Source organism: Apiospora hydei (genome assembly GCF_038363865.1).
Source record: "Apiospora hydei strain CBS 114990 chromosome Unknown utg000010l_segment0_segment0, whole genome shotgun sequence".
In the NCBI taxonomy this organism is placed as follows: domain Eukaryota; kingdom Fungi; phylum Ascomycota; class Sordariomycetes; order Amphisphaeriales; family Apiosporaceae; genus Apiospora; species Apiospora hydei.
The window spans coordinates 2,241,128-2,266,583 of NW_027117369.1; the positions used below are offsets into that span (position 1 = coordinate 2,241,128).

The 25,456-nt window shown below is 53.0% G+C and overlaps 5 protein-coding genes across 5 annotated transcripts; 2 read left to right on the forward strand and 3 right to left on the reverse strand.

The window, feature by feature from the left end:
* Positions 1–97: 97 nt before the first annotated feature.
* Positions 98–2,038, forward strand: PG997_014923 (Arabinanase/levansucrase/invertase; the record flags this gene model as incomplete). The annotated part of the gene is made up of 3 exons (XM_066819237.1): positions 98–154; positions 210–1,533; positions 1,593–2,038. 3 exons carry the CDS (start codon positions 98–100, stop codon positions 2,036–2,038), a joined length of 1,827 nt encoding a protein of 608 aa, XP_066661425.1.
* A 123-nt stretch (positions 2,039–2,161) lies between these two features.
* Positions 2,162–3,967, reverse strand: PG997_014924 (uncharacterized protein; the record flags this gene model as incomplete). Its single annotated transcript, XM_066819238.1, is given in 5 exon segments — positions 2,162–3,117; positions 3,171–3,298; positions 3,381–3,662; positions 3,673–3,900; positions 3,945–3,967. 5 exon segments carry the CDS (start codon positions 3,965–3,967, stop codon positions 2,162–2,164), a joined length of 1,617 nt encoding a protein of 538 aa, XP_066661426.1.
* Positions 3,968–11,913: 7,946 nt separating this feature from the next.
* PG997_014925 (uncharacterized protein) lies at positions 11,914–14,816 on the reverse strand (the record flags this gene model as incomplete). The annotated part of the gene is made up of 2 exons (XM_066819239.1): positions 11,914–14,196; positions 14,223–14,816. 2 exons carry the CDS (start codon positions 14,814–14,816, stop codon positions 11,914–11,916), a joined length of 2,877 nt encoding a protein of 958 aa, XP_066661427.1.
* A 6,903-nt stretch (positions 14,817–21,719) lies between these two features.
* PG997_014926 (uncharacterized protein) lies at positions 21,720–23,045 on the forward strand (the record flags this gene model as incomplete). The annotated part of the gene is made up of 2 exons (XM_066819240.1): positions 21,720–22,263; positions 22,396–23,045. 2 exons carry the CDS (start codon positions 21,720–21,722, stop codon positions 23,043–23,045), a joined length of 1,194 nt encoding a protein of 397 aa, XP_066661428.1.
* A 289-nt stretch (positions 23,046–23,334) lies between these two features.
* PG997_014927 (Archaemetzincin-2) lies at positions 23,335–24,777 on the reverse strand (the record flags this gene model as incomplete). Its single annotated transcript, XM_066819241.1, has 1 exon — positions 23,335–24,777. One exon carries the CDS (start codon positions 24,775–24,777, stop codon positions 23,335–23,337), a length of 1,443 nt encoding a protein of 480 aa, XP_066661429.1.
* Between the last annotated feature and the right edge of the window lie 679 nt (positions 24,778–25,456).

Here is a 25,456-nt window from a genome sequence, read left to right on the forward strand (position 1 = left end):
GGTGGAGCAGCTGAATGATTCGTGGCCATGGGTGATGGGAATGCACCCCTCTTCCCAACCTTGACATCAGCCACAGTACCTCCCTCGCATTATCGTCATGGCTTCGACGAACCCACCAATTGACGCCGATGTCAAAGTTGATACCGAGCTTCGTGTGAGTTGATCATCTACCTTGTTTTGAAACGGGAGGCTGATACTCATTCTAGGAGGGCCAAAGCATCAACAATGACGAGTTTCGTCGCTGGCGGCCAAAGTATCACCTTCTTGCCCCTAGGGGCTGGGTCAATGACCCCTGCGCCCCAGGCTACGACCCCGTGAACGAGGTCTACCACGTCGGTTTCCAATGGGTCCCCGCCGGCGTCGAGTGGAACAACAGCATCTCCTGGGGCTCCGCCGTGTCGCCCGACCTCGTCTCCTGGACGGTCCGCAACCGACCATCGCTGGCGCCCACGCCCGACGCCGATAAGCTCGGCGTCTTCACCGGGTGCCTGTCGCCCGTGACGGCGAAGCCGGGCGCCATCACGGCCTTCTACACGTCGGTCACCAAGTCGCCCATCCACCACGCCGCGCCGTACGCGCCCGGCCAGGAGCTGCTCCACGCCGCGACGTCGTCCGACGCCGGCCGGACGTGGACGCGGTACGAGGGGAACCCGGTCCTGTCGGGGCCGCCCGCCGGTCTGGAGGTGACGGGCTGGCGGGACCCCTTCGTTGCGCCCTGGCTATCCATGGCCCGGCTCCTCGACGACCCGCCCGCAACTCTGTACGCGCTCATCGCGGGCGGCACGCGAGCCGGCGGGCCGACGTCGTTCCTGTACCGCCTCGCTCCCGAGGCCCTGTACGACTGGACCTTTGTGTCCACTCTCGGTACTATGCCGAAGAGTCTCTCCGCGTCGGACGATCGGTATGACTTCGGCTCGAACTGGGAAGTCACCAACTTCGTTTCGTTCCCCGACCCGGACTCGCCCGCCGCCGCGGACGCGCAGCTCGACTTCCTGCTCATGAGCGCGGAGGGGATGGCGGCGGAGACCACGGGCGGCGGCGGCGTGCCACCGTCTGGGCAACACGCCGAGTTCCGACGGGACCACAAGCAGATGTGGCTCTGCGGCAAGCTTCGGCAGCCGGGACAACAGGAACAGGGACAGGGACAGCAACAACCCGTGGAGATGGCGTACCGCTACGGCGGCTTCTTGGACCATGGCTGCTACTACGCCGGCAACTCCTTCTGCGAGCCCAAGTCGCAGCGCCACATCATCCTGGGCTGGCTCGTCGAAGAGGATCTGCCGCTGCAGAGGCGACAGGCTCAGGGGTGGAGCGGGATGCTGTCATTGCCGAGGATGCTGAAGCTGCAGAGACTCGAGAACGTCTTTGAGCCGGATGACTCCAAGATGGAAAAGCTCAAGTCCTTCGGCGTGCACCAAACGGCTCCGCAAACATACGCCCTCACTACGCTTTGCGCAGTACCAGCCGGCAGATTGCAGCAGCTGCGGCGGAACCACCAATCGTTGGCCCCACAGATTCTGCTACCGACGACTAGTACCGGCGGACTCGAGTTGCCCCATGGGGATTGCTGGGAGTTGAAAGCGTCATTCGAGCTCACCCCGAGACGGAATCCGTCGGTCTCGTTCTCCAACACTCGAAAGATGACCCGAACACCCGCACCATCATCACGTTCCATCCCTCGAACGAGACCCTCACCATCACCCGCCGCCACTCCACACCCCACAGCGACATCAACACGAGCGAAGAGACGGCACCGCATACTCTTTACAAATTCTTGGATCCTTCTATCACACCATCCGGTGACGATGGTTCCTCCACAGCACCAGCAGCACGCACAGAACCCCTTACCCTCCGCATATTCTTCGACGTCAGTGCGCTCGAAGTATTTGCCAACGAGAGGACGGCCATCTCGACCCGCATCTACCCCGACTCGGGCCCTTGCTACCGCATCTCCCCGTTCGTTAAAGGAGGTCAATGCAACATCTTGCAATGCGACTACTGGGAGATGGCGCCCAACGTTCACATGGCGGAAGATTAGCATGTATCATAACGTTTTACATAAATTATCTTTTTCTCGTCTTAGTTCATAACACCGTTATTTTACATAACTGTGAAGCCTGTGGCGTGGCAACCTTTCCTATCGTCATCGTTCATCCCTTCCTTACACCTGCAAGTTCTCCACATGTTCATCTTTGCTGAGTCTTCGCACACCCTGCTTCTTCCGATCCTCGGCCAGCGACTTGGCAAACTTGCTGCGGTCGCGGATGACGGGTCCCTTCCAGTAGAACACGTAGATAGGCACCACAACAATGACACTCAGCCCCGCCAGGATGGTGCTCGCGTACTCGACCGAGTAGCCGTCGATGTTGGTGTACATGGGCGTCGCGTACATGGCCGAGATACCTGCCAGGAAGTCTCGCGCGAACGCGTTGCCGCCGCAGGCCGACGCCGAGTAGACGCCGTACGCCGCAATCATGTAGTCGACCGAGGAGAAGTAGATGGCGTAGTTGGCGATGCCGACGAGGGCCGAGAAGATCATGGGCGCGATCCAGTGCACGCGCGGCGGGCCGAGCGACGTCCACGCGAAGCCGATGAGGCCGATGGGCTCGAGCGGCGCCAGCCACAGCAGCACCTTGAGCCGGCGCTCGGGGAGGAACCAGTCGTCGCCCTTCTTGCGCCGGATATGGTCGTCACGCCAGAAGCAGGGCAGGTACATGAGGTACGCGATGAAGTACGCGGCGTTGATGGGGATGAAGGCCCAGGCCTGCGCGAGGATGCCGAAATCCCACTTCTCGTACACTTCCGGGAAGGACTCGAGGAAGGTGAAGATGAGGGCGTCGGAGAAGCCGGACAGCAGCGACAAGGACAGGACGATGGGCTCGCGGACGAACATTTCGAACGGACGCATCCAGACGATGCCCGCTTCCTTCAGCGAGATGCGAGGCTTCTTCAGTTCGTTGGGACCATAGATGTTGGGATCCTGGCCCGTACGGCGTCGCCGCTTGGCCTCCCTGTCGAGGAGGATCGTCGCGCGGCTTTCGGGCATGAAGAAGAAGATTGCCTGGACGGCACCGCCGAAAATGAGCATGATCCAAAAGAACCATTGCCATTCGAGGACTGCAGCAAGAGTGTGAGCGGTGGTTAAGGTAGGGTAAAACAAGGATACTTACATCTCTGGATGGGCCCGCCAATGATTCCGCCGATGCTAGTGCCGATACAGGATGACAGCACGATAAAAGCCAACGGCCATTGCTGCTCTTCCTGCGTGTATAAATCGGCAATGAGACCGAGAGTAACACTGCCACCAGCAGTGGATAATCCGCCCTTGGGTGCAAGTCAGTACAGGCGCGCAACAATAGGGGAGTGACAGCGAGACTTACGAGAGCACGGCAAACCACAATGGTTCCCCAGTTGGGAGCCAAGGCGCAGGAATCTGCCATATGTTGATAAGAAGCATGGAGAGCTGGAGGATCGGCCATCGTCCGAACTCCTCACTCCACGGCGCCCAGAGCTCGCAGCCAAAGGAGTATAGGACAAGGTAAATCATCTGGCCGACTCGGATACCCTGCTCGTTGATGCCAAATTCGGCGGAAAGGGGCTTGATGGCGCTGGGAAACACGGAGGTGTTGTAGTTCATGGAGATTTGGATGCCGGCGACGGCGCTGAAGGTACATCCATTTCTTCCATGTCGGCCAGGCGTACGCGAGGATCTCGGGACAGTCGACCTCCTTCAGCTCGCGGCGACCTTGAGAGTCGACATGTCCAGTGCCGACGTTTTCGTTTTGGACATCGTCGGAGCTGGAGGCGCCCGGATCCCGGTCTTGGAGACCGAGCTCATCCTTCTCGACATCGACCGGATTGCTGTTGTGGTCTGGGGAGGAATGCATCTGGGGATCAGGCCTGGGGTTGGGTATAGCAGCTGAGATGCGTGGGAAGAAGTCGACCGGCCGTCTGTGAAGGGCGACATTGTGGTGATTTATCCTCACTTATTCCACCGGCACCAATGCGTATTGACGACGATCTGGGAGTTGGTCCCCACTGAGATGTTTCCACACATTGTGAAAAATTGAACCCGCATACGGACCGAGTAACTCCAGCTTTATCCACTATCAAGGCTACCACCCACCCGCCACCTGACCTGATTCGTGACAGGATAGGCCATCGCTGACCATGGGGCACGGGGTGCTTGAACTACCGAGCCATCGGCAAGGCGTGTAGAAATGCGGTTCGCGCAAATGATACCGTGATTCCAGGCTTCCCTGATTCATATAGTCGCGTTGCCGATGCTGAATGCTTGTTCCCATGTCGTCCCAACTCCCTGTCGCCCGGTCGCAGCCAAGATTGAACAAGCTTCTCGGCGCGCTATGACAAGTTTCTTTTGACGACCGCAGTGGATGCGGCTCTGCTTGGCACATGGCCTGACGGCACGGATGACGACGGGGTGTGGACGGGGTGTGATAGATTTCGGACAGATCGTCGCGGGTGACGTTGGATCGTCAGGCGTGACGTCAAGCTACACCCGAATTGCGGGCTTCGGCGGGCCGCTGACAAAAGTTTAGTAGACTATTGAGTTTGCTCGACACGGGTTGAATCGGTTGACATGTGGAGAGCCAGCCTGGGCATCAGATAAATAGTTCAAGATCGCGATCCCTCTAGGACTTTCAGAACATGGGAAAAGATCCTTGGGGCTAACTGCAATCCAATGCATGCTAGTGGTGTCGATTCTGCAGCTGCCCTTGTTCATTGGATGGAAGGGTTTTGAAAAGCCGTGACGGCTGTTCTGCTAGCCCGTTGGCCCGAAAGACCAATTGCCTATCGATAAGCTTATCAATAACGGCGGGCTCCATACTAGCTATCAACTACTCAATCTAGCTTGGATCTGCCACTCTAGTGGACCGAACCTAATCTATCACATTACACCATCGTGTTCGAACCCCCTACCGATGTACATAGTGATGTGCATCAGTCTACAACTCCAATATCAACTTCAGCGCGCACTGGCGCAAAAGCGTAGTTTTGGAAGTGAACTGCATGTTTCAGAGTGTATGCAGACGGGTATTGTGGTCTAGGACAAGGAGGGATGTTATGATGCATCGTGCAGCAAGTGTCGTCGGGTACCCGCCAGAAAAAGTAGCGCCTGGTTTTTGGTCAGCTACCTACATACCTACATAGGTAGGTATGTATCTTGTCTAAGATTTATACTAAGTACCTGAGATCTTACAGTGGCCTACAACTAAGAGCCTTGATCATTATTAGCTGTACATGAGATATCAATACGTTGCCGCCACTCTCTCGGGCCCCTACCAGGGATGGCGTCTAGTGAGGGACAACAATATAGACGCCTCCTGTACGAGACGGAAATTGTTTATCGCGCCGCGGTGCGAGTGTCGTGAGCACGGGATCCTTGCTAAGTTTGGTAGCACAAACGATATAAATAATCAGGGTGGTTAGAGAAGGAGGGGATGAAATGCTGCTAAGGCGAAGAGGGTAGCAGAATCGAAGGCTTCTAGCCGCGTCCAAATAATGTAGCATCAAACCCGGTTTCCCAACAAAGAGCGGAATCTCCGAAGAGGCAGGATGCTGCATCTCAACAGCTCGCTTCAGCAATGGAAAACCAAAGAGTAGAGTCATTGAAATCCCGAATATATCATCCCGTCAACCCACTCCAGCAACGACCACCTGGGTAGATTTTGAAAGTTTGATAGGGGTATATAGGATTGCTGATGAAGAAAGATGACAGTCTGAAAATCTGGCAGACGCAAATGAATTCCAATCCATCTTTATTGGCTGTTGCAGAAGATCACAGAGGGATGGTACAGGAGGAGACTCAAGACATAGCTCTTAATGAAGAAGGTGTTATGGGAGATCCATCAGCATTCCGGATGAGACCTCAGGGTCGCAATTCCATACCCTGGAGTTGGGCCAAAGCTGACAGCTGAGATACATCATGTAGGGACATATACAAATACCACTTCCGTGGGGTGGAAATGAAGTATATGAATTTATGTAGTTCGACGGATACTACGACTCTCGCGCAGCCTGACAAGGATACGGCTAGTCCGAATACGAAATATCACATATGTTCCTCTCGTCATCCAACTTAATAGAACCGAACGATACCGTTACAAAGTGATTTTACGGGAAGCTGGCTAGTAGCTGGGCTCCCAAGGAGCAGTCACAGACTGACATGAGATCATGCGATGACGCTCCCTGTAGGTCGTCTTGTACATTACCAGTTGTGGTTGGATGTCCCGCTGAAGCAAGCTGGGCATAGGGGCATTGCCCACCCAGTTTCCCAGTATGCTAAGCTACCACTATAGTCCTTACTTTTGATTAGTTCCCGCAACAGTGTAGTGATAAAATCTCTTCTTCATTAGAGGGGTACCAGCAGAACATTAAAACCGCCGTCGCACGTTTTTCATGTTGCTTGGCTCTGCCAACAAGACAGCGGAGCAGTAGGGCGAGAAGAAAACGTCAGTTTCTGGCTTAACGTGGCCAGCATCTCATGTGGCTATGATAAGTTTAACTAGTTGTCCCCGTCTTACTGTACGGCCAATGACTTTGTGGAAGTCTGCGACAATGGCAGTGTTGCTTGAAAAGGGGTTCAGGGGCCATACGCGCCACAAAGTGGAGGTGCTCTCCCAAGCCACAATCGATTCAATAATACTCGTCCCCTGCTGAACCTACCTACAGTACTCGTACTTGACGCGGGGTACAGTCCTTGGGTTGACCCCGAACCATCTCTCCAACTCCCGCTTCCGTGTTGGTCACAGGATCTCGTAGGAACTCACCCAGATCCCAAGGATTATATACGTCTCAGGGTTAAAATAGTCAGAGTTAGAGAGCTTCTCTCAAAAATCTGCTTCTCACAATCATGAGACATCCGGCCAGAGAAGGGGGCATGTCTCCTGATCCACGCCAACGCCAGAGGAAGAGGCCGAGACTAGACGTCGGGGAGACAACAGTGCATTACCACGTTCTTGCCTTCCTAGCCAGGCTGTCAATGTTTGTCTGTTACGTGGGCCTGTTGGTTATCTATCGCATTATACTTAGCCGCATGTTGGTCGAGTTGACAGGAGGCGGAAATGAGCCTCTGCGAGGCGCACAGCCATTATCTAGCCCTGGCCCGAAGTTGACGAAACCGGACATTCTCCAGATTCGAGTACGACTCGAGATCTTAGTCCACATGTAAGTGGTCGATGACATTTTTACTTTTAGGGGGATAAGATCACCACAAGGCCAACTAGATGGCACTGTTAAGCTAATGAAAGTGCATGAAGGCTTAAGCAATTGGACGACGTCTGGGCTGTAGCACTGCAGCGAGGGAAACAGCCGCTTGGTAGCGAACATGCAACCGGGCCATCCCTGACAGCCTCGACGCTGAACAGCCTGCTTTCCCACGAGGGTTTTTAATGTGAAGATGGCGATAGCTTCGGAGTTGGCACCCTGTTACCACTGGCAAAGAAGATCAAATGGGCTAGTCGCACTTGCTCCTCAGTCGACTAAGCGCCTCCTACACGTCGGCAATGGAGGGGCATCTACAGGTAGTATCCTGGATTTAGTGGTTGTTAGCCCGTCCCACGGTCCAACCACAGCTTTCAGCACTTCAAGGCAATTTGCGCCACCGTTCATTGCGGTTACCAAAGTGCAGAACGCCTCCAGATTTATAAAGTCTCTACTGGAAAGTATATGCATCTCGTGTCCTAGCTTCCTCTTTAAAGATTTACTTAGTTTATAAATTAATACTGGGGCTAAGCTTATAACTTAAAATGAAAACTGTTAAATAGGCTCTTTATATTATAATATAGTGTATATAATATAAAATATAATATATTAATTCGGTATAACGTGGTTTACTAATAAGCGGGACATATTATATACCGGGATAATTTTTCTACTTTTCGACACTTCTATATAGGTTTATTGAATTATAACGCGCTTTATTAATTAAATTCACTCGCTATCCGATTCGTTACTCGATTTTATATTTTTTTATATGTTCGCGCATTATGGCCTGTTTCGCCGCAGATCTCACAGCGCCTGCCGCCCGTCGCGCGCCTCTTCGATAAACTATTATTTTCGCCTTTATTAATCGCTGGCCGCTTCCCTTTTATTTTTTCGTCCTGCAGCCTTCGAAATTCCTTAATTATAAGGGCTCCTTTAAGCTGGACTCGCGATTTTTTAGCTTTCCGGCGCTTCGAAAAGGCTAAATTAGCCTCTTATAATATACGTATTTAATCTTTTATAAAGGTTATTTTATATACGATTATATATATACTTTTCGTTATTTAGTTTACCGTTTTTAAAATTAGCGTTAAGAGTTTTTTAATAGGTAAACACCTTTTTTTTAATAAAAAAAGTGCTTAATTATCTATTAAGGGTTAAACGGCGTTTAAGGGTCATAGGTACTAGCCGTTCCCGGACGCGACGAGCTAAGTGTAGGTGTCCGAAGACGCATATTTAATTTATTAATTACCTCGTTAAGGTTATAAGGTATTAAATTAAATACGTTAAATCTAAATTTAATATTAATTTTTATAAAAATAGTAAAATACGCGGCTTTAAACGTAATAAAGAACTCGAGTTTCGTAATATAATTAATCGAGGTTTTAATAAATAGCTCGATTTCTTTCGAATACGCGCGCTTTAAAAGCGAATAAAGTTCTATATTTAATAATTAAAATAAATGAGAAAAATAAAGAGGCATATTAAGCGTAATAATGCCGTTATTTTTATAATATACTTCGAATTCGGCCGAAATATAGCTCTCGTGGCCGTCGAGGATTAAAAATAATATAAACCCTTCGTTCGCGACTTAATATACTTATCGAAGTATTTAATTTAATTTAGGCTTATTTTATTATTTATTTAATTATTTAAAGTCGATTTAATTATTTAATTACCCGGTAAATCGCATTCGGTAGCCTAGTTTACTAGGTAATAATAACTTTAAACGATTAAAAACGGCGGGATATATTAGCCTTACGAATTAATGCATTTAATCGCCGTTAACTATTCTCGATTACTAGGCTGGACTAATTTCGCTTTTCTACGCCGATCGGCGCGTATTACGACGAGGGTTAATTTAATTATATTTATTATAAAACCGGTTTTATTAAAATTATATATATTTTTATTAACGATATTATATTTAGCTTTAATATTCGCGATTAGCTTAAACTAGCCGAAAATAACGTTTAGATCCTCGTAAAAAGCCCTTTAATAATCGTATCGACGATTTATTTTATTTTTAAGGTTTAAATTACGGTTAATAAATCGCTTAACCCAGTGCTTACCGACGCGTTCGCCGCCGCGCGACGCGGTGAGGAAATTGGCTATATTTTTACACTAGCTATATTAAGAGGTATCCCTCGGGTATTTAAATTAATTATATAATTACGAAGCACCCTTTTTAATCGGATTTAATTTTCGTCGAAAATGTCCGATTTCGCGTTGTAAAGGTCGGCCGTAAAGTCGATAATTTAAAGAAGTTCGTGGGATATTAAAGGCTTTCGCAGTAGCTTTTTAGCTAATATACTTTACGGGGTTTCGCGTCGCTTAAATCGTTAAATCGATCCGTTTTTTTAATAAAGGATTAAGTATTATAATTATAGAATTAGGACGTATTAAAGTTTAAAAAATATAGTCGGTTAGAAAAGTGTCCCGGTATATAATATATCCCGCTTACTAATAAACCACGTTATACGTAAATAAGTGTGTACTCTTTAAAAAGTTAATTTAATACTTTTTAAACGCCGGAAAGTTAAAAAAGCACGAGTCCAGCTAGGAGGAGCCCTTACTATTAAAGAATCCTAAGAGCTACAGGACGAAAAGGTAAAAGGAAGCGTCTAGCGATTAATGAAGGCGAAACAGGGGGTCCGTCGAAGTGGAGGGCGGCTAGTGAAAGGCGTTATAGTATCTGCGGTAAGATAGGTTATAATGCGCGAATATGTGAAAAAAATATAAAATCGAGTAGCGAATCGGATAGCGAATAAATTTAATTAATAAAGCACGTTATAATTAAATAAACTTATATAAAAGTGTCGAAAAGTGGAAAAAGTAATCTATTAAGTAATATAATCTATTAAGTAGTAAACTACGTTATATTCTTTTTATTTAATTTTTTTTAAAATCCTTTTCGTACGAGGATTTAGTAAACTATACGCTTCGTGTACGTGATCCCTTTTTTTAAGTATAGCCAGCCTTTAAACTAGATATATTAATAGAAACCTTATATAATTTAAGGAGAGGCAACGCCTTTGGCTATCTTTAAACAGTGCAATATCGGACTTGCCAGGCTGATCAAAAGGATAGCTCGCCCACCTCAACCTTTTCCAATCGGAGCGGGACAATAGAAAGTGTAAATACTCAAGAGACGGATGAACTTCGTCGACACCTACATTTGGGGCTACGGGCTTCTCAAGAACTACAGTGCAACGGGCAGAGGACTTTCTCATCGGTCGATGCATGAGTAAGTTGTCTTGAGCCACACCGATGCAAATTTGAAGTGAAACGAAAATCCAAGGCAGACACGTCTTTCAGGTTCGTGACACCCTTGATAGTGGGTGAAATTAAGAATAAGCCAACTTCATACCTTCCTGCAAAAGGCAACTTTGGCCAGAGAGCACGCTTTGAAGGGCGCAGATACGATAGCTTGATACGAACAAAATACTAAAACAAATATATACAGCTATTTGCCAAAACGTTTTACTTCTTCATGTCACATTCAAGGATCATTGAGAACTTAAATTACAACCACTGATGCGTCTAAGCCTGACTACATTGTCCATGAAAGGGGAGGGGGGGGCTCAGGGGCCAAGTGCGCCACAGTGTGGAGGTGCCTTCTTCAGCCACCCACCCTAGGTAGGTAGACTTGGCAGCCAGCATCCCAACCCCGCACCCCAGAACCCGCCCCATTTGTCTGTCCGTTCAACACCTCCTGTCCATCACACTCTCGATCAATTGGTATTCAGGCATGATACTATCTCGTCATTACCATTGCAGGATTGAACTACCTGAGCGATGAATTGGAAGAGTTGGTTCGGCGAAGAATCACGGTCACACTTGGTCAAGGTCAGCCTGTGGCTACACGAGGTGGCTGTGCACTTTGATGGCTTGGACACTTTTCAATTTGGGGTCTGATTGACTGACTGATTGACGCAATGATCTTTGCTCCTTCTTTTTACCTCGACAACATGAACCAATTTCATTACATGACCGAAGCCCGAGCCGAAATCTAAGAGTATGATCTATGCTAATCCCCCCATCCCAATAGAATGACAAAATATTCTCCTCCATTACAAGAAACAATGAACAACATCAAAAGCTGTTGTTGTGTGCCGTGGGGCCCCCCAAAAAGTTCCAATCTCCACGATCTTACATGATTTCCAAGTAGGTGGTCTGCCGGTCGCAACAATGACCGTTTCCATGTGTTGTGTGCCCGCCGGCGATTCCCAAATCCAATTCCAATTCCTCCCCGTTTTCGATTTCTTTTTGTCCAAAGCCCGGCCATCCGAATCCGATCCGATCCACCCCGTACAGCTTCATACACACGATTAGACTTCGAATATCTCGACGACAACTTGTTCCATCCATCCGTCCGTCCCATCGATCCATCCATCGACCCGTTGTAAAATTACCTGAAAATGCATCCATCCCAGACAAGACAAAAGGAAACTTTTCGCAATAATGCAACCGCCAAAAAAGGAGAAGAACGCGCGCGACAAATGAAAAACACACTGAACGCTGAACGAGCAGTCCTGGGATCTGTCCTCCTCATTAGATCTTCCATCCAACCAATCAATCAATGACAGTTCGACCTCGTTTCATTAGTCGTACAACATTGGTCGCCCAAATGTCCCTCCTCATTACATCATCACTCATCGTATCTGACTGATTGAGTGTTCCCTTTCCTTACAATTCCTCGCGGCGCATGATGCACACCGTCCCCGCCCGGTCGCCGGTGTTGCGCACAAACACCATGCCCGACGACGACGAAGAGCGCCCATGCTTCCTGGACGACGACGACGATCCCGACGAGGACGAGCCCGAAGACGACTTCTTGTCGCTGTGGCTGCCGTCCTTGCTAGAAGAGCGCGACGAGCTGCGCGAGCTGCTGCCGTTCGAACGGCGCGGCTTGCTCTCGGCCTTGAGCCGGAGCTCGAGCTCGTGCGCCTTCATCGCCACAATGGCGTGGATCGTGCGTGCCTCGTCGAGCTCGCGCATCAGGGTTGAAATCTGCGAGGCCAGCTGGCAGTTCTGTTCCGCGAGCGCGGGGACCTGGCAGGCCTCGGCGGCCAGACTGGGCACCTTTTCAGCCTCGGCCTGGAGCACGGGGATCCGCTCGTCCAGCTCGCCTCGCAGCGCCGTGAGGCGCGCCTCGAGCAAGGCCTTCTCCACGACGAGCTCGCGGTTCTTGGCCACGAGGTTCTCCGGGTCCAGCCCTTGGATGTCCGCCTCGAGGGCCTTGGCCTTCAACTCGAGCTCGGCCTGCTTCGCATACGCGGCCTCGAGGTCCTGGGCGTGGCCTTCCTTGGCCGCCTCAAGGTTCTTGCTGTGTTCCTCCTTGGCGAGCTCGAGACCCTTGGTGTGCTCCTCGCGGGCGGCGTCGAGGTTCTTGGCAGCCTGCTCCTTATCGGCCTCGAGGCTCTGGATGTTCGCCTGGAAGACGGCAATCTCACCCTGCAGCTTGGCGAGGTTCTCGGTGGCCTCGTTGAAGTGATCGCGGGCCTCGGTCAGCTTCTTGTCGAGCACCAGCTTCTCGTCTGCCAGGGCGATGTTGGCCATCTTGGAGCCGGCGATGTCGGTCTCCAGCTTCTCGATCTGTGCTGCCTTGGCGGCCACTTCCACGTCCAGTCGGTTCTGGAGGGTGACCTTCTCTTCTTCCAATTGGGTCTGGATGGTGGCCTTCTCCTCTTCGAGCTGCTTCTGGATGGCCGCTTTCTCGTCCTCGAGGCGCGTCTGGACGTCCCATTTCTCGTCCGTGAGCTGCTTCTCGATGGCCTCCTTGTCCTCAAGGAGCCGTCGTTCCATGACCGCCTTTTCGGCGAGGAGCTTGTTCTCGATGGCGTTCTTCTCCTCCTTGAGCTTCTTCTCGAGCTGGTCCATCTCGTGGTGAAGGTCCTTCTCGAGCTCATCCATCTCGTGGTCGAGCTCCTTGGCGAGAGCCTCCTTCTCGTCGGTCAGGCGCTTGGTAAGCTCCTCCTTCTCGGGGCTGAAGGCGTCGATCTGGGTCTGGAGGTTGCCGATCTTCTGCTCCAGGTTCTCGATCTCGCCCTGGAGGTCGATGTTCTGGCCCTCGACTTCCTTGATGCGGCATTGGAGCTTCTCCTGCTCCGCCTTCATGGCCTCCATCTCCGCCTTGGAGGCGGCCTGGGCATCGACAAAGGTCTTCTTCTCCTCAGCAAAGGCCTTGGCCTCAGTGGCGTACTTCTCGACGTCGCTCTTGAGGGCGTCGCGCTCGGCGGTGAGGTGCTTGACCTCCTTGCCCTGCGCCGCAATGCGGCTCTCGAGGGAGACGGCCGCATGCTCGAACGCCGCGATCTGCCGCAGCAAGAGGTCCTCCTGGTCCCTCTGCATCTGGCTCCGCTGCTCGAGGTCCTGGGTCAGGCGGACGAGCTCCATGCGTGTCTCGGCGCTTCCGCGGCGCATGGCGTCGCGCTCGGCCTCGGCCGCCTGGAGCATGCCGCGCTGCAGCTCGAAGTCGGAGCGGTACTCGTCGCAGCGCTGGCGCTGCTCCTGCAGGTCGCGCGCCGCGAGCTCGCGGGCCATGCGCTCCTGGTTGATGGAGCGCTCGGCCTCCTTGTGGTTGTAGCCGTGCGTCGACAGCTGCTCCCGCGTGTCGGTCAGCTCGCGGTTCAGGCGGCTGTTGGAGGCCTGCAGGTCCTGGGCCTCGCGCTCGAGCTGGCCGATCTTGTGGAGAAGGTCCTTTTCCTTGTGGGCGTTGGTGTTGTTGCTGTTATTCTTCTCATTCAGGTTGGCCCGGCTGGGAGAGGAGCCAAGCTTTCGACCCTGGAGCTGGAGGTCCTTGGATGGGGGTGCCGGGGCAGGGGCGGCGGGTGGCGGCATTACTTGGATGTGTACTGTCCTGCCGCTCTTTTGTGCGGGGCGGGATGCTGCTGTGGCGATGGTTGCGGAGGGGGCGCTGTCTTGGGAGGGGATGGCAGAGCCGGTGTCCTGCGCGGCGCCATACGGACCCTGCTCATGGAGGGTGCATGGCGGACTTGCTTGGAAGCAGGAGCCCTGGTCTCCTTGCTCGAGGTTGTGATATCGGATGATGCAACACTGGTGGCTTGGGTGCTGACTGAGAGGACGGATGATGCCGAGCCCGACTCCGTGTCTGTATCGAAGTTGTAGAAGCCGGCGTCCCTTGGTGACGGGAGGCTTGGAGGGCCGGCCTGGTGTTGTTGTGATTGTTGGAGTTGTTGCAGGCTCTGGAGCGGTTGTGGTTGTGGTTGCTCAGGCCGGGGAACGCGGGAGAAGCGGTCGGCGAGTGACCGCGTGCTGCCAAAGGGCGCTTGTGTTGGTGTCTGCGGGGCATAGTTCACCGGGTTGCTGGGGGCATAGTTCGCCGGGCTGCTTGGGCCATAGTTCGCCGGGCTGCTGGGGGCGTAGTTCGCCTGGCTGCTGGTGGTATATCCACTCTGGCTGCTGAGGTCGGTCTGGGACGACCTCTGTGATGAGGCACCTGAGCTACCCCTGCTGGCGTACTTTGGCCGTTGTGGGAGTTTGGAGGAGGATGAGGAGTCGTTCCTGATCTCAACGATAGGCCGAGTCGCCGTGATCTCGATCTTTGGTCGAGTCGCCGTTCGTTCCATCTTGCCTTCTTTCGTTCTTTCTGTCTATCTGGGTTGGGTGTCTGTCGTGGTTGAAGCCTCTTTATGTGTCGTGGGCAGTGTCTGTTGGAGGGTGAATAAGTGTTAGTCTTGGTCGGAGCTGGTGTGGTGCTGCAAGGTCCACGGTGAGGCTGAAGGGTGAGTAGAAGTTGTAGTTGATGTAGTTGAAGTTGCGCATATTGCGATTGAAATGGGATTGGGGGGTAAGAGGGGAAGGTTGGAGCAGAAGTACTAGCCCGAAGATCTACTGTGAGGGTTTTGTTTGTTCTGGGTTCATGGGTTCCGAGGCGAGTGATGCAGGAAGATAGGAGAAAGAGGGAGAAAAAGGTACATCGGGCAGCCCCAAGCAGGAAGTAAGGTGACACGGGCTGTGAAATAGGACGAGACGCACCGGACGATTGCTGCTGGGCCAAGCAAGCATGCCCATGCCCCGGATTCGATGGGGGTGGTGTAGCCCTAGCCCAAGCCAGCCGCCGTGCTAGGGAGCGGTAGTCGTGCGTGAGCTGTTTGGGCACTGGCACGGTCAGGTCAGCCAGCCAGCAGCAGCAGCAGCAGCAGCCAGAGCCAGAGCCAGCGATGGGCGATGGGCGATGACGCATTTGCGGTTGTGCGCAGGTCAAAATGCCATACCTAACTGCATTGCAGGCATTGCGGGCATTGCGGGCATTGCAGGCATCAATTGCAGCCAGCAGCACCCAAATCTGGCTCGGCTGGGCTTGGCTGGGCTAGCACGACTGCGCCAGAGGCCAGAGCACGTCGAGAAGCGACCTAGTCGTCGTTGTGCCTGACTCACTAACAGCATCGGGCGCTCAATCAAGACATCCAACGTGGCCCAACGGCCCCCTCTTGGAGCTGCTTGGTGGGAGTTGGACCAGAGTTGGACCCCGTCGCCCCGCAAGTCTTGGAGCGACTGGAGCTGGCCCCTGGTCTGGCGGGTTCAACCGCCTTGAAAAAGGCCCACTTGGGGCCAATGGTAGCCGGTGGGACAGGGGTCCAGGTGAGCGGACTGCTGGCAGGGGGGCTACTGGGGGGGCCTTTAGGTACCTCTATTCTGCTCTGGGTGCTAAAAAGTAGGTGGGATTTACAGTGCTTTACAGGCCTACCTGGCCTATCCTTGCAAGCCCAGCAGAGGTAAGCCGTGCTGGCACCAGTTGGGCACAAATGGAAACCGGCCTAAAAATCGCCACTTCGGCTGCCCTTTGCGGCCAATCGGCTCCGCGCATCGAGAGGCTGGTTCTTTCTAGACGACGACCAACCGTGCAACGTGACTTGGAGCCTGGGTTTTGCGACAATCAGCGACGACCGTGGAGGCCACATGGGCTCGTTTTCGCGTTTCTGCGGGACTTTTTTCTTTGGCCGCGCTCCCTTCGTTCCGCCTTTGCTCTGGTGAGCCAGTCAATCCGTCTCGTTCCGTCTCTGGCTCTGTCTGGCGGCTCTTTCAACGGCACTGTATGTGCCTATCTCATGTAAGTCATTTGTGCTTTGATTGCGGGTTTGCTGCTGCTGCTGCTGCTTGCTGCTTGCGGCTTGCTCTCTACCATGGTACTCTACGCGGGTCTCAGGTGCGACAGGCACAAAAGCAGAACGAGTGTGAGCCAGCAATTGAGATTCTGATCTCCCCGACAGGCTCGTTCGACTGTGAGATTGATTGATTTGCCAAACATGCAGCTGCTTGCTTGCATCATATGCCCTCTATTTTCTCCGATCAAAGAACATGACCCCGGCTGAGGCTGATCGATTGCCCGGCCGGTTTGCAGGTGCAGTGCAAACTTGGGGCTGTAGTGTTTGCCGTGCCTGCACGCATGACCGATCTGCTTTTCCTTTTTCTTTTTCTTTTCCTTCTTCTTCTTCGATTCTGTAGCAAGCAAACCTGCTCTCCAACCTACATGGAAGGAACTAGGAACTGCTGTGATACCGTAATGATGACTTGGGGCGAAGCGAGGAGAGATGCAAGGCTAGATTGCGCGGAACCGAATCCGGAATGTCACTTCTCATACTGTACTTACTTACTATACTATGTATACATACGTAGATTGCTTGCTTCCGCCGCCCTCGCCATTCGCCTCGCTTCGCATCGCATGGACGCCCGTCTGCAGTGTTTCTGTATTCGGCCTCATCACCTGACAGGAAGCATGCACGCCCGGTATTATTGGCTCACGTCCCGGGGCAAAAGTAAAGGCATTCTCTCCCCTCATCACCTCATGCGCTGCTCCAACGATGATCACCGTGAGGCTGGTCGGGATACCCTAGGCTCAGTTCACCCCCGCTGACCAGAGCAGTTGCGATCTGGGCTGTTTACCTCACCCGCCAATGAGATCTCACGTGCCCTCCTATTGACTACATCTGGGGCAAAACAAGGGGCCACTGGAGTCCACCTAAGCCACCGAACACTGACCAGAACCCAACCAGCGAAGGGACTTGAGGGGTCTTGTCAATGCGAAACCTCCGCGTCTCGGTCGCGACCGAACGACAAAGCCAGTGCGCATTACGACAATCTGATGTTTCCTCGTTTTCTGGAGTAAACGCCAGTTACGTGACGATCTAGACGGTCCTGAGTGGCCCGCTTGTCAACGTAACTGCGAGGGACAAGGAGCCGAAGATAGGCTGCCGGCGCTGGAACCATTCATGCCACATCAGGCCTCGACCGAAAGAGGCTGTGTGCACCAAGGTGTGGTAAGCCTACGTGGCTTGTAAGCTGGTGAAGCCAGGTAGTAGACTTTTCAGCACTTCCTCGCCAATAGATGCGAGACGAAGAGGCTCGTTTCAGGCTTTATTCTCGATGCGTTGCGTTGCGTTGACAACAAAGTGTGATTCCCTCTCGCTCACCCCGACCCGTCCCCCCCTTCCCTTCCATCCTATCGTATGCTTCCTTCTGCCAAAGAATATTCCTTTGGGTCACATGCAGCATTCCGTCATTATACAGCGGTTTATTGCTTTACACAGACTGCTTTTTCAACCGTCTGACAGAAAACAGGGTTCAGACTAAGAGAGGGAAAAGCAACGGTACCGTAGAAGACTCGTACAGGACTCGCTGCCTCAGGAGAGGGAAAGGCGAAAAGCAAAAGCAAATGGAAACTGAGCAGACGGACTGACCTGCAAATGGGGACGTCTCTACTAGAAATCCACCCATCCGGCCCGCTGCCAGCGAATAGTAAGGATCCAGCCACTGCTTTTCTTCTGCCGCCGGCTCCACCCCGGCCAATCGGGACGCAGGGGTCCGACCCATCGTGCTGCTCACCAACGTGTTCCCCGGCTGCCCGGTGCTCGGCCTGGCGAGGCGGTACGCAGGGTGCACGGTGTGTGACCTAGGTAGGTGTTTCCTGACTAGTCCCGACTCTCGATAGTCCAGACCAGCCTAGGCCGAAAGGGCCCAAAGTGGGTGCGTACGCGAGTTTCCCAGCCAGACTATTGCTCGCGCTCTGTCTAGCCCTGCAGCAGCTCAGTGGAGCGTCGACTTCCTGAACTCCACCGCCGTCGCGCTCGTGGTGGGTATGGGGAAGAGAGCCTGCCGGGATGTAGCTTGCAGGGGCTCCAGCCATCTGCCGGGCTAGCTGTCCATGCCCATTTATGTAGGTACTCATGCAACGACGCACAGAAATCCAGAAAGTCGCAAAATTCGTTTTCGGTGTGGGAATTATGGAAATACGATGCAATCGCCAGACAAAAATATGTCCACAGTACACCGTTTTCACTCCTTCGGTCAATATTATGTAGCTGTAAGCCCATCCCTACGCAGCCAAGCCAAACGCGTAAGACCGCCCGGGCGGAGCTGGCGGCGGCCGCTCAGTCTACAATATTTCATGTAGGTCGACGGGACTGCTCTCCAGTTGTGTGCTCCATCGGAGATAACGGTTCTAGGAGGACTTCGCGGCAGTAACACCCTTTTGAGCGTAGGCTTGCCGTTCGATACTACCTACAAAAGGGTTACGAGCTCCCCTGCGCCTCCGAAAACCGTTTAATTCCCAGTTGTCCAGCCAGCAATCTGGGGGAGCGGTGCATGGATCGCGCTGTGGGCACGGTTGACAGGCATTTTCCGCGATAGGCGCGGTGATTTGATCATGCTCTCTGCTGGCTGTCAGGGAGAATGCCTCTGGGGTCATGGAAGATACGTGCCGGGTCTCAGTCTCAGGTGAATCGTCACAGTGGGCAACGCCCATTGTGTGACTTGGGCAGCTGCAGCTGTGATGCATGAGAGTTGGTCCATGTAATCCTGAGTCAGATTGGGCCCGAATCTGAAAAAGAGGCTCATTGGCTCAGATCTCCATCTGGCCAACATCTCCTGGTGTTACAATCTCTTGGAATGTCCACTCCATCACTTCTGAAAACTCTTTCAAGAATGGATTCCCGAGTTTTACTTGGACTGCCTGGGCTGTTTGCGAGCTGTGGGATTAATGCAATGGATGGATGCTAGGTCGAGTGGAATGCTGTTTTCGATTCGTGTGTCATTGTTCTATGGTGCAGATCGAGGGAAAAAGAAAGGAAAAGAAAGAATTAATCGATGAATGACCTGAGGGACGCTCTAGTTGCCGTCAACTTGGTATGACGGCATACCCTGCGCTGTTATCAGCTACGGAATGTATTCAGGCTGTTGCTCTGCTGTTCATCGTATATCTGTCATCAGACTTGTACCCGATGTCAAGTTGGGCTGCTTTAGCAAGGTGAAGAGGATGTAGTCATATATTCAGTCTGGGTCAGCATGTTCAGGCATCCATTGCCCATTGTCCAACCCACCCTCTCCTTTTGACAGCCAGCTGAATTTGATCTCTATCAACTGGCAGATTCCCTGGCTTTGCATATGTGGAGCAAGTCGATATAATGGTCCAATCATGTGCACGAAGGGAAAATTTCATCTGGTAGGAACTGGAGAGGCCTTCTCATAACTTGACATGGCTTGGTGAAAGAAATCTCCTCGCCCGTACCCGAACCAAATTGCATTGTTTGTTTTATGCATCGTAATAACTGAGAGACATGTAAATTTATGCATTTTGTAATGCCTAAGCGAGGCCAAGATCGGTGAACTGATCCAAGGGGCAAGTCGGGAATGCGTGTGCCCATGTGCCGAATAGCAAAGCCAAAATATTGAGGCTAGTTTCGTCGAATCTCACATGTTTGAATCGCCGATAAGTTATCGAGGCAAGCCAATGTTGTTTGCGTGAAGCAACAGATGCAGTATCATGAAAGCATCGAGCAGCGCCGCATCTGCACATGGTCGATCAAGATCACCGGCGGAGAGCGAGCAGAACAGTCCAGACCAAGTGCTGTCCGGTGGTTCCTGCAGTGGCCGGGAAATAATATAACTCGCTGCCAAAGGGGGATTCTCGGCCCTGTGATCGGCACCATCAGCAGTTCAACAAGATGTAGCCCGGTGGGGGTCATGCCGGCAATTGGAGGGCTCAGCAGGAGTCTTCATAGGTTGGTAAGGTGGTGCTTTCACCATCAAAGTGATTGGAATTGTTCTCGAAGCCGTCTGGACTATCAGTATCTACTCAGCTTGTCTGCTTTGAAGGGAGCCACCTGATAATACTCTATATCTTCCTCTTCGAACAAATGCTCCATTTTGAATCATACGAGCCCTTTGGCCTCCTTTTGAATAAAGATATCGGTGGCATAACGTCACGTCCCTGAAAAACGAGACAAGTAATTACAGTACAAATCTATTGCTAGGTCCCATAAGGGGTTGTACTTCAAACTTTCTTGATCTACAAACAAAACAGGTCAAGCGGTTTCAGACGGATGTTAGTGATAATCAGCTCTTTATACCTTTAGTGTTTATTGTCCAGAGCTCATGGATGTACATCAATGTCTCCAGTGGCAAAGTTTTGAGATAACCTGCAACAGGCTTCTCCTGTCCTCTTCCGACCCTGTTGCGGAGTTCGAGTAAGGAGGTCAAGCTGCCATGCCAATTAGGAAACTTCTTATAATGAGGCTTCCTGCTTGCGGTATTCACTACTCATCACAAGTCGCTAATTCCCACGGCTTTCTTACTATGGTTGGCGACAGCCCGATTATTCTTCCTTGACTTGGATCCAATCCTAAGTTTGGCTGTAACACAATCTATCGCCAACCCCTTTTCCAAGAAGCAACTCATAATAAACCACGACAAAATATTTACCAGGGCAAAATCTCTCTTAAATAAACCCAGGCCTTCCTTTTCATACACTGCTACCTGTAAGGCAACAATTCCTCCCCATTCTCGTGTTTGTCGTTAGCGCCCCTTCCATTTTCTTAACATGGCATGAAAGCCGATCTGGCTTAGAAGAGCATCAATCTCGTCAACCACCCAATTTCTTGGAGCAACCGCAACTGTTCAAAGCATGATGCCATTCGGTTACAACATCACATCCTAGTGCTTTCCTCGTCACTGCCCAACAGAAGCCACCAATTCTACATTGCCGACAACCTCTTTCCCCTAGAACTGACCATAATTGGAGATGTTGTATTCAATTCTTTGAAGATTTCTTCGCCGCCTGAAGCTCAGATATCTAATCGACCACTTCACAAGAGGCCACTTGATTCCCGTGTTATCATTCGTTCCATCACCGGACCTTTTTCCTGCTGTTGCCTACAATCAACCAACACATTCTACCAAGTGCCCGCAGCCCGTACCTCCACCACTTGGATCTCAGTCTTTCTTTCTCACTACTTGTCAAAAGCTGCAATTTTTTACCTACGACTTTTGGCATGACGGTGGCCAAAAGCTCCTTTTCCGGCTGGACTTGCTGAGTGTTCTTAACGTAACCATTACCTTCGTCGGGGAGCCTGAACTTGCACACATCTGACAAGAAACAAATACGCGATTCGTCTCAACACGAAACCAACCATTCCGTCCGACCTTCCTTCATTACCGCCCGTTGTCCCCCCATCCGACCTACCTTGGACGCAACCATGGATCCCACCATCGAGCAGATCCTCGCCGTCAGTGATCGAGCATTTCTTCACGGCGTTCTGACAGATCTCTGCATGGAAAACGGTTTCGTCCGCCAAGCTGTTCTCCAGCGATTCACGGCCTTGCCAGATGGCCCGAGCACCAACAACTCAAGTGCCGGCAACCCCGATACCCGAAACGACGTCAAGCCCGAGGCTTCCCGAGGTGCCGGACTATCTCTCTACGACATCCCGCTTGCCCCTTCCGATTCTTCCGCCCCGCCGGCTCCATCTCCTTCTCCTCCGGCACCTGCGCCCCCCGAAGTATACGATCTGACCAACCACTCGGACGTCATGGTGATCGATGACGATGGTCCAAACAACAGCGGTAGCGAGTTCCATGACGACGATGCAGATACGCTCTACCACAGCGGCGGCGACGAATCCGACTCCGATCTCGCCAGCGCTTCCGATGAAGATGAGCCCCGTCCGCCGAGACATACATTCCCGCCCACCATCTTCAGCGTACAAGAGTACGCCAGACCGGAAGACTTTTCTCACCTCGGTAAGTCGTTTTTCTCCCCTCTTCTTAAGTTCTCCCAAGCATCATCCATGCTGCAACTACCAATTACATATCCTACCATGACGACAAAATCCCTTCCTTTTGGGAAATATGACAACCCAGCTAACCATCGAGTCTCGTTCCTCTGTCCCCCACCCGCAGCCGAGAACAAGACCCGCCTGAACCTCTACAAAGCCATCTCCGACCACATCAAAGTCACGCAGAGCATCGACAAGCTGACGGAGCGCCTCCTCGACTGCAAAGACCCCGCGTACGCCCGCCGGGCCGCTGCGCGCCTGCACCGTATGGAGATCAACCGGCGCGCGTGCCGCGACGCCATCGAGCACGTTCTCGACGCCGAGGACCGCGTCCACGCGGCCGAGTACGACCAGGCCGTGGCCCTCGCCGCCGCCGCGTCCGGGCGCTACGAGGCTCGCACCGGCGCCCCCGAGAGCGGGGAGCAGCGGCTCGCCCGCGTCGAGCGCGAGCGCCGGCAGCAGGTCGATCGCCGGGTCGCCGAGGTCCGCGAGGAGGCCGAGCGCGACCGCCGCATGAGCATTCTGCGGGTCGTCACGAAGCAGGCCGCTGAAAAAGGCGCCAAGTGGCTCAAGGCCTCCATCGCCAAGGATGCCAGAGAGAAGCGGCAGTGGCAGGCCCAGAAGAGGAAGGAAGAGGCTGCGGCTAAGAAGGCGGCGAGGGAACAGCGGAGACGCGGCCGGGTTCAGTTTGCTTATAGCAGCACGCCCAGCGAGGTGGGCAGCATGATGGGAAACGCTTCTGACTAGGTTTTGGGGATGGGTTGCGTTCTGGGGACGGTCTCTGGGGGAGAACGGGTATCTCAAGTTCGTTTCGATGCATTGCTGAGTTTCGTCATTTCATTTCCCTGCAATTATTTCATCATTACTAGGAAATAGCCGCACACTTGCTAATAAATACGACGCCGGAATATGCGAGAACATCTTTTAGGCCATAGATCATAATACTACCAAATCTCATCAATCTCATTTCTGTTCATGTCTCGATTCTGTTCCAACTTACAAGAGCGTCTCGCAGATCATAACAGCACCAACCCCATCAACTTCGATCCTGTTCCCGAACAATCTCAATCCTCGCCCTCAGCCAAGCCTGGAACCCAGCAAACATACCAACCTCCTTCCACCGGTCGCAGACCTGCGCGAGCGCCTCGTATCGCTCCAGCACGTACGCGTGCCTGGCGCCGTCGCCGCTGCCGCCCTGCAGCTCGACCGCGACCTTATGGCTGACCTTGGCGAGACAGACGGGGCAGAGATAAGGCGGCTGCCGCAGGTCCTCGGCCATGCCAGTGGTGCTCTGCATCATGCAGGCGTAGTAGACGCAGTGGTCCAGAAAAACGGTGTGCCCCAGCTCGTGGGACACCGTGCGAACCAAGCGCGACAGCCAGAGGGTCCGGAGGTGCTCCGCCGTTTGGGGGGACGTGTCGTGTTGCTGCTCCACCGCGACTTGGCTCGCGCGCTGGATCGCCGCGCGCATCGGCGGCGCCCTGACCGACAGACTGCTGCTGCTCGCTGCAATGCTGCGCGTACCGCGGTGAACGTCGGCCGCGGCCACCTGCGCGTCGACAAAGGCCTTACAGTGCGACGCGGGCCATACGTGGTCGATGTCCAGCTCCTGGCTCGCGTCGAGGATCGGGCGGTATCGAGCCGTGGAGACGACGCAGACTCGATTTAGCCCGTATGCACGCCCGCAGCAGAAGTCATCCTCTTCGTCCTCGTACAGGTCGTGGTCCACCAGCAGGGCCATGGCGTACGCGTCTTTCGGAAGCACGGAAATCTCTGCATCGAGCACGTCTTCGAGATTCAGCTGCTGGCTGAACACGCCATCCGGGGAGGTCCGCGCGCGGATGCGGGTGCAATTCCCGTCCTCGGTGGCCAGGCCAACGTATTGGTACTTCTTTGACCGATTCTTCTGCTCCCACGACACGAACCGCAGTTTCTGGGGGAATGGCTTCACGGTGAACCCGTGGTAGAACGCACCGAGGTACGCGACATAGTCATCTAAGTCTGGGGTCTTTAGCTCCGGATACGAAGAGGATGATGAGTCGTATGTAGCTGCTCCAGACTTGGGCTGTGCTCGCAGCCAGTCCCTCATGAAGCCTACTTCTCCCGTGATCTCCGGCACCGCCGCGACGTACAGCGTCCTGCGCGCTCGCGTCGGCCGGTTGCGCGTCTCGTCGTCGCACCAGGCCTGGAAGCTCTGCGTCTCGTAGCCCGGGTCCCACGCCAGCTCGTCCGTAGGCAGCACCAGGGGGCCCGGGAACGAGTGCAGCAGATCCCGCGCGACCGTTTCGGCGCGTACGTCAGCCGCTTTTCTGCGACCGCCACCGCTTGGGCCAGCTGAAGGAGCAGGAAGCACCGGAACGCGTCCGGACCTGGTGGCCGCAGCGAGGCGCTGAGCTGGCGAGGTCCACTCGAAGCCCACCTCGCGGGCGTAGGCGCTGGGCTCGAGCTGCAGGTTCTTGTGCGGACATGGCGGTGGCATAACGGCAGCGGGCTTCAAGCCGAGAGGCTCGATGAACTCGATGAGATGGGAGAAGTGGGAAGAGGATCGCAGGATGACGAACGTGAACAACTCAACGCGTTCTCGAATGCTTTAGGCGGTATTGAAGGCTTGGCTGCCGCTGCTGCCTAGAGTTTGAGCTAGCGGTGATGAGACACGCATTCTCCAATCAGGCCCACGGGTTGATTGACGGGCGCATTGGTCAGGCTCATGGTTTATGGTAGTTGTTAATGTTTGGCTTACTCAACTCAGCAATTTTCCTGGTGTGGTAGTCTTGTGCTGACATGCTCCTGTGGGCGCTAGGCGACATAAGGATAAGGCTCATTGCTTTTATGTGGCGGTGCATTCTAGCTCAGGGGTAAAGGAGGTGGCGTCCCCATCGATAACACCCACGACCGTGATCAAGGGCTTGATATGTTGACACTTTTCATATCCCTGACTTCTACCGTTTATCTATCTTTAAACAGTACTATCTAGTTAACAGTTCAAGCTTTACTTGGTAGTACTTACCAAGGCTGTGTGTGCACTTTTCTAATTAACTAGACACCGTATCATAAGCGATACTAAACGTCATGCTAGCTGGAGATAAACAAGGACCCCATAGCAATAGAATGACCATGCAAGCGGTTTAAGACAAGATTTAAAAATGCGTTTCCCCCGC